The sequence below is a fragment of the Mus pahari genome, chromosome 17 (assembly GCF_900095145.1).
Source record: "Mus pahari chromosome 17, PAHARI_EIJ_v1.1, whole genome shotgun sequence".
Taxonomy (NCBI): Eukaryota; Metazoa; Chordata; class Mammalia; order Rodentia; family Muridae; genus Mus; species Mus pahari.
The window spans coordinates 44,503,605-44,511,669 of NC_034606.1; the positions used below are offsets into that span (position 1 = coordinate 44,503,605).

Consider the following 8,065-nt stretch of genomic DNA (forward strand, 5'->3'; position numbering starts at 1 on the left):
ACACACACACACACACACACACACACACACACAGAGTAAGTAAACAAACAAACAAACAAACAGGAGCCTTTCATTCGTATAGAGGCTTGCTCAGGGCAGAATGTGAACAAGGACGGGGTTGGGGGGTCAGGTCAGGGTACAGCAGCAGGGAGGTAGCTCTGGGCAATCAGGGTGCTAAGGAAGACCTGGCCCACACAAGGGGCTCAAGGGCCTCCATCTTCTCTTCCTCCTCAGCTGCTTCCTTGCCCACACCCTGGCCTGGTTCAGGGGTTCTGTGGAGCTGGGGTCTGAGTAGGCTGGAGAGAGCCTTCAGGAGCAGTCAGTGGGGACAGGGCACCACTTTAATGCATGTACCCTAAAAGGTACATGGGAATCCAGGCCTGGTTGACTATCCACTGTGGTCTCTGAGTGGTAGCCATCAAGGTGAATTTTAAACAGCACAGAGTTGCAAGTGAGGACAGAAGAGCTAGCCGCAGGGTCCTCCTGCTGGGGCTACCTATTCTACGCAGTCAGGCTTTTTAAAACTTGCTCAAACGCGGGAGGATGTACTAAGCCAGCTCTGAAGTTTCTGGAATTCAGTGGGATGTCTGTATCACCCACAGACTCAAACTGACCTCAAAGCCATCATCCTCCGCCAGAAGCCCCGAGTGAAGGCTCAGCCAGGCCCAGTGGCTGAAGCAGAAGGGCCGCCAGGGAACCCATCTCCGCTCCACTGAGGGCCTGGCCTGTGGGACAGCCGCAGCAGAGGAGCACGGTGCAGGCAGAGCTGTGCACTGCTATCAGAAAGCCCCACAGAAGCCCTGGGCAAATCTTCACCAGAGGCAGTGGGTGGACGGGAGAAAAGCAAGGGTTCACAGCAAGGTGCCTGGGGAGCTAGTGGGGCTGCTTCCTGTGGAGGACTTTTATCAGCTCAGTCACACACAAGGAAACTGAGGCTGAACAGAGCTAAATTGGCAGACACAGCAACAGAGCCTAAGCCTGCAGGCTCCAGAGCCTTTGTCTAGCTATACCATGGGTCGGAGTCTGAGGGCCACAGACCAGGGGAGAAGTCAAAATCGCGTGTCAGCCCCAGAGTGGGCAGTGCTTTCTAGAGCTCTGTTCAGTTGGGGGAGGGGGTGTCACTGACCTGAGAATCCCTGTTCCCTTCCCTTCCTCTGTTACTAACCTCCTGCCCCTTATGTCTCCTCATAGGGACAGAATCCAGGGAAACACACACACACACACACACACACACACACACACACACACACACTAGGGAAGTGCTTTTCCATCACATTGTAGCCCAGGAATTTCCCCTTTTAACAAATGCGCCAAAAGACTCAGACACTGGGCTCCGGCTGAGGACATCCTGGCCCACCCTGTGTGCTGGAATGAAGACAGGACTGTGAGCACTGGGATGGCGCAGGGGCAGGGGCCGGGCACCTTCACATGCCTTTCACACCTGCCTTCACTGCCCGTGAGAGTCCTGGGAGGGAATGCTCTGTACCTGGTGGGGGGGGGGGGGGCAACTGTGCTCTCTGTTCTGCTCTGAGAGGAAAACTTTGAGGACAATGTCATGATCAAAAGCGGCCATGAGTCACAGCATGGCCTGGACTGGTTAGCTGAACCACACAAACAAAGGCTCAGCAAGCCCCACCCTGGACCAGACCAGCGTTAACCCCTTCCGGACCACTCCATGGGAGAGGCCATGAGGCTCCCTCTGGGAGAGGCAGAACTGAAGCTCAGGCATGTCCACTGACAGGCTGTTGTGCCATGCTGTGGCCAACAAGAGGGATAGGCTGTAGTGCCCTTGGCGAGGGGTGCGGGTAGTGGGGGTGGTGCATTTCTCTCTGACTACTTGGCCATGTTGGAGGCTAACAGAGGCCCTGCAAAGGCGAGGCCAAGGGCAGTCATGAAGTCTGGGTGTGGCACCCCTAGATACTATCTCCCTGGATGAGACAGAGCTATGCTAAGGACTACATCCTCTGCCTCATCTGCTCCCTTCAGTCACCTCCTGAGGTAAGTATTGCCACCTCCATTTTATAGAAGGACAAACAAGCTTAGAGAGGTTAAGCAAATGATGAGGTCACACAGGCAGAGAAGCTGCAAGTCCAACTCTAGCCAGGAAGTGGTGACCAAGGAGACCAGCAACCATGGCGCAGTGACTGGGACGTGGGAGAGGGCAGGTGCTGCAGTTTGGCCTGCTCGGTGTCTCTAACGCCCGCAACCCTCTCAGCCCAGAAACAGGGATGAGTTTTCAAATGGATGGTCCAGACCTGTGTGCTCCCTGGTGTTTGAACACAGCAAGACTCTCTGGGCCAGCTTCTCTGGCCCCAGGCTGCCCCTGAGACTCCCAGGATGTTCACTGCCAGTCTCAGCAGATGACATTAACATGGTGTGACAGCTCAAGGGCCTGGGGACCTTCACGGGTATGGCACAGGTCAGCATGCAACACGAATCACCCTCCAGGACAAAGGTCTGGACCAGGGCCCCTCGTCTGCTCCCCAAGCTGGGGCTGTCGCTGGCCACATACCTGTTTACAGAACCGCAGGAATCCGATGGAGTAGGTCTTTCCCCAGAGGCAGCACGTGCCGTACATACAGCTGGACCTGGGGATGAAATGTAGAGAGGGCTGGGGCCAGGGGCAGGCTGGTCTGTGTGCCCACCCAGGGGGCAGGCGAGGCTGGGAGGTACCCATGTGGGGCTCGGGAAACTGTCATACTCACTCAATGGCTTTCCCTCTGATCTCAGACATGATGGCACTCTCTCCCCCAAGGTACTCATAGCACAGGCTCAGGAAGTTATAGATGACAAAGGCTGCGAAAAGTCAGCAGAGCGGTCACTCAGAACGGATCGGCAAGCCAAGGGCTGAACCGCAGCGACACTCAGCCCTGCCGTCGTCTGATGACCTCTGACCCTTCAGGATACAGGGCAGCATAGAGCTGGGGTAAAGAGCCAGGCGCCCCTGGGCCAGACTGCCCAGCTGTAGCTCTACCACTTAGGAGCTGTGGCTTTAGGCTTGGTTCTCAAGCTCTCTGTGCCCGTTTCCTCAGCTGTGAACTGGGGACAATCGCCTGTTAAAATCCACCCCCTTTAGAAGTAAATATTTAAACTCCTCCCGAGGTTTCTACCCATCTTTCTCGGATGGATGAAAGACACACACAGACTTTATACTTACAATATGTGTTAATCAGTACAATAGCTGGGTAGAAGAGACATAGATGGGTTTAGGCTTTGTGGGCTTGGGGTCAGAGGAGGAGTGTGAGGGGGGAGAAGAGGAGGGCAGGAGGAAGAAGTGGGCACGGGTTAGATGAGCCAGAAGAACATGGTCCTGAGGGTTGGCCGATTGGAGTTAAGAGCAGCCCAGACGAAACACAGTAAGGAATAACTCAGGTTATCGATAGCAAAGTAGATTCTAACATCGTGGAGGGTAAGCAGCTGCCCAGCTTTTGTGCTGCTTAAGGCTAATTAAAAATATAAAGGCTGTAGCAGGCATGGTGGTACACGCATTTAATCCCAGCACTTGGGAGGCAGAGGCAGGCAGATTTCTGAGTTCGAGGCCAGCCTGGTCTACAAAGTGAGTTCCAGGACAGCCAGAGCTATACAGAGAAACCCTGTCTCAAAAACCAAAAAAATAAATAAATAAAATAAATAAAAAATAAAGGCTGTGTGTGTGTGTGTTTTAATCCAGGACCTCAATAATCCCGGGCCAGGATTAAAGTAATTTCTACAACACCTTTCCTAGGAAAATAGAGGCTCACATAGAACAGACCAACAATGGCATTTACACAAGAGGCGTCCACACAGGCCAGAGACAGAACAGGGAGGCTGACATGTGACCAGGAGTGGGTGTAATTCAGGCTGCGAGCTGCCACCCCGCTATATTCTCAATGTGGCTCTAGACCTGGTCTCTAGGGGGGCAATACCTACCACGGCCTGCATGCCTGGCTGTGTGCTAGGCCAGGGACACATTAGCGATCACGGGACCCACAGTCCAGAGGGAAGGGATGGTCACACCTACTGCCCTGGACTACTGGATATCTAGAACTTTCTGTTCCATTCTAGATACCACATGTCAAGTCACAGACAAGAGAAAGCTGTCAGGAAGGGAGGATGAGGGTCACAATGAAACCTGGAGGCTTGTCCACACAACAGACCTCACCGGCTCACGGCAGATCCCACAAGGACTTCACACAACCGACACACCTTTCTCCCTTCCTGCTTTTCAGGACAGAGGCTCATCATGTAGCTGAGGCTGGCCCCGAACTGGCAGAGATCTTTTGGGTTCTGTCTCCCAAACATGCTGGACTACAGGCACGTGCCAGCACACCTGGTTTGGAAAGATTCTTGCTAGTGAGCATTGTCACTGGAGAGGGAGGTCTGAGCTCCCGGTTGGTCATGAGAACCAAGCATCAGAAGCAGATCCCCCAGCAGAGACTTTGATCCCACCAGTCCTCCCTCAGTGGCAGCTTCTCCAGCCAGTAACTACCTAGTTCAGGAGGTTACAGTCCACTCAGTGTCTTAGCTGTAGTTCCTACAAACAAAAAGCTACAATATTCAGCTCAGGGCTTCAGTGAGAACCTGCTCAGAACTGTCTCTGCAGCTGTGCCCCAGCCAGGAATTATACACTCTTCAATATACAGCACTGACTACTACACAGTGAGTACCTTGTACCGAGCTGACGGTCCCCAGTGCGTCTGGCTGCACAAGCTCTCTCCTCTGTTAAACTTGAGCACCTTTCCTCTGGGTTCAGCTTCTCCTACACAGAAACTCTGCATTGATTGGAGAGACCAAGCTATCTGGGACATTCAGATAACTGAGGATAGGTTTGGACAACAACGGCCAGCTGCGGACTCGAGGACTTTCTGCTTGGGTCACCAAGCCTCAGAACGTCCCTTCCCATTTCTCAGGGGAAATCACGTGGGCAATCACTGTACAGTGGACCAAGCCTGGTGGACAGGGGACCTGCCCTGTGTAAATGTGCCCAATTCCAAGCTGCTCCCAAGCCCTCCTCCCTGGTGGCTCCTCATCCTTTGTACATCCTGCCTGTCCCTGCTCCCGGCACCCCACAGGCTGCTTGAGATTCCTCTTCCTTCAGGCCTCTCCCTTTACTCAGACCCACTGAGCTCTTACACTTCTTATTTGTGAGCTGTGGCCAGTGGTGCTGTTACCCATCAGGGTGTCCTACTGGCAGCAAATCGGCTTATGACTCTCTTTTTAAGTTACATTCGTGTGTGTGTGTGTGTGTGTGTGTGTGTGTGTGTGTGTAGATCTGAAGAGCTCGCAGCAGTTTGGCCTCACCTTTCATCATGTGGATCCTACAGAGGCACTCCGGGCATCAGCCTTGATGGCAAACATCTTTACCCACTGAGCTGCCTCCCTGGCTCCCATCCTAGGCTCTTCGTTCATTCACTGTACCCTCTCTGTCATGAAAGATGGTTCATTTGGGGTCACGTGTCAAGGTTCAGTGTATCTAGAATACGAGAACTCTGGGGCCAGGTGTGACGTCAGACATCTGTAATGCTGTGCAAGGGAGGCTGAGGCACAGGGATCGCAGGTTTGAGGCCAGCCTGGACCACAGTGAGACCCTATCTCAACAACAAGAATCTGACTCTGAAATGGGGTGCGCTCCCCTCCTTCACTAGGCCCAGCACACATCAAATCCTGGCTGCAAAGACGCAGGCAGGCAGGCGCCTGGCGCTCTGTCACCATCCGGTCCTCCTGGGCAGCCCCGTGTTCCCACTGTGTAACGGCTGTGCGATGCATACTCACCCTGGTACCAGGGGTGGTACTGTGCTAATGATGAGGAAGAACCGGGGGTAAGCTGTGAACGCCACAGAAACTCTTGTAACAAAATGTACGGTCGGGAGTAGAGGACACTGCATCTCCACCTCTGGTCCCTGCGCCTCCCAGGTTCTTAGCTCATCCCAAGCCCATCAAACACCAAACCTGTGGTGATCAGCTCACACCCCAGCCCCGAGGTCAATCCCAGCTCAGTGTAAACCACAGCCCTCATCAGATGGGTGCTGTATGGAGCCGGGGCATCCTAGGACAGGCACCCAGTATCTCTGAGACTCAGCCCTTGCCAGGTTGCTAACTAAACAATACATTGTAAACATTTAAATAATTGTTTAAAGGAAAAGAAAAATATCAAAGACACAAACAAGGAAAGGTCTCAGGCCCTGAGTCGGGAGTTCAAGCCCACAAGGCCTCCCCTGGCACTACTCTATCTTCAGTGAGGTTTTGGAATTTTGAGGTTGAAAGCAAGATCTTAACAGCCTAGAAGAAGGGCTGGAGAGATGGCTCAGCGGCTGAGAGCACTGACTGTTCTTCTGAAGGTCCTGAGTTCAAATCCCAGCAACCACATGGTGGCTCACAACCATCTGATGCCCTCTTCTGGTGTGTCTGAAGACAGTGTACTTATATATAATAATAAGTAAATCTTTAAAAAAAAAAATCTAGAAGAATATGAAGGCAGAGTCAGAATCTAGCAGACTCCCTAAAAGTAGCAGCAGGAGCTGAAGCCAGTGAGAAGAAGCCTGCAGGACCCAGAGAACAATTCCCACTTGAGGTGTAGTCCCTTTGGAAAGACGTCAATCACAGAGCCATCCACTAAAGACTTCAGGCTCCCTACCAGCATCCCAGGGCCAGCTTTCTCAGGAGCCTGGTGGAAGATGAGCCCCAACTAACAGAGAACAAACCACAAATGAAGGAGAAGCGGGGACAGGTGACCCATGCAGCACTGGAGAAGCCGACACAGGTCTAAGAATGACGGTGACTGGCAACTTGGGTGACAAGAAAGGAGGCCTTGAAAGCTGGCAGTGCTGAGTGCAGAGAGCCTAGTCAAAGGAAAGCCAGTGCTAACAGATTCACACATGGCCGCCGTACAGAAAGTGGGACTGGTTATTTAAAACTCTGTTGTAGTGTTCAGGGATAAGCACATAGAACCGGGCAAACCCAAAATTAAGACAAGCAGCTAACAAAGCCCAGGCTCCTACACAGAAAGGACAGAGGCTACAAGCACAGCCCTCAGGGGTGGAGGCAGGAGCACACGGCTGCATAAGGACCTCGTCTCCAAACCAAAGGAAATGAAAGGAAAAGAGGAGGTGGGGGTCGGAGGGGGCAATGCAAGGCTCAGCTCTGGACAGCATTTAAACACAGACACTCGAATTCTGAATGCACACCTAGAGAAAACTGTAGTTCAGTTTCCCCAGATGGCGAGGATAAGAGAAGTGTTTGTGTGCGTGCATGTGTGTGTGTGCACGCATGTGTGTGTGCTTTTTTTAGGTATGTTACAAGCAAAAGAGATCTAAGAGGAAATATAGAAGGGACAAGTGAGAGTAGGGGTCAGGTGCTGCGCCATTTGTAACTGCCCTGGGAGATGACAGGCCAGAGACAACAGTGTTGCTAGGAGATGGATGCTGACTTCCCGAGCTGGCAGTGGGGCTGCTTGGGGCAGGCAGGAGGGACAAAGGGACAAAGGGGCTTCTGCTGCTCTGGGGTGCTGAGTGAGGACAGACTGGTAGCTCCCTTCCTGTGTCCCCATGTACTACAGGTCCTTTCTTCAGGGCCCTTAGACTACATAGACACCAACACACACACAGAAACATAGACAAGGACACATACGCAGCAAGGAACAACTTTCTGCTTCTAAAAGAACCAGGGGAGCAGACACTGGTCCAGGTGACTGGGAAGGGAGGAGCTGGCACCTGCAGGGAGAAGCTGGTCCAGGTGTCCACTCGAGGCCTGCACCTGCAGGGAGGATGCTCAGCTCCTCCCTTCCCGGCCAGAGGCTACCCAGGGGTTTTCTGCTTTCAGGAATATCAAGCACAGTGGATCACCTGCCTCCATATTCTCTCCTGGAAGGAACCTTTGAGCCCACTGGCCAGGAGGACGGTGACTGGGAATCAATGCAGCCCCACAGAAGGGTTGGGCAGGGCTCACAGTGAGCTACTCAAGTCCCTTTATTCAAATATAAATAAAGGGTTGGCTGAGGTATAGCTTAAAGAAGCACATGCCTAGGATGTATGAGCCCCTCATTCCTCCAACACACACACACACACACACACACACACACACACACACA

The 8,065-nt window shown here is 52.9% G+C and overlaps 1 protein-coding gene across 5 annotated transcripts in view; it reads right to left on the reverse strand.

Moving 5' to 3' along the window:
* Positions 1–8,065, reverse strand: part of Tmem184b (transmembrane protein 184B) — a 44,522-nt gene that overhangs the window by 6,539 nt on the left and 29,918 nt on the right. For all 5 annotated transcript variants that reach the window (XM_029548169.1, XM_029548170.1, XM_029548166.1 and 2 more), the window contains 2 exons: positions 2,706–2,796; positions 2,513–2,588 (listed from right to left, as the gene is read on the reverse strand). In XM_029548169.1, the coding sequence (XP_029404029.1) occupies positions 2,513–2,588; positions 2,706–2,796 (167 nt within the window). The remainder of the gene's footprint in view (positions 1–2,512; positions 2,589–2,705; positions 2,797–8,065) is intronic.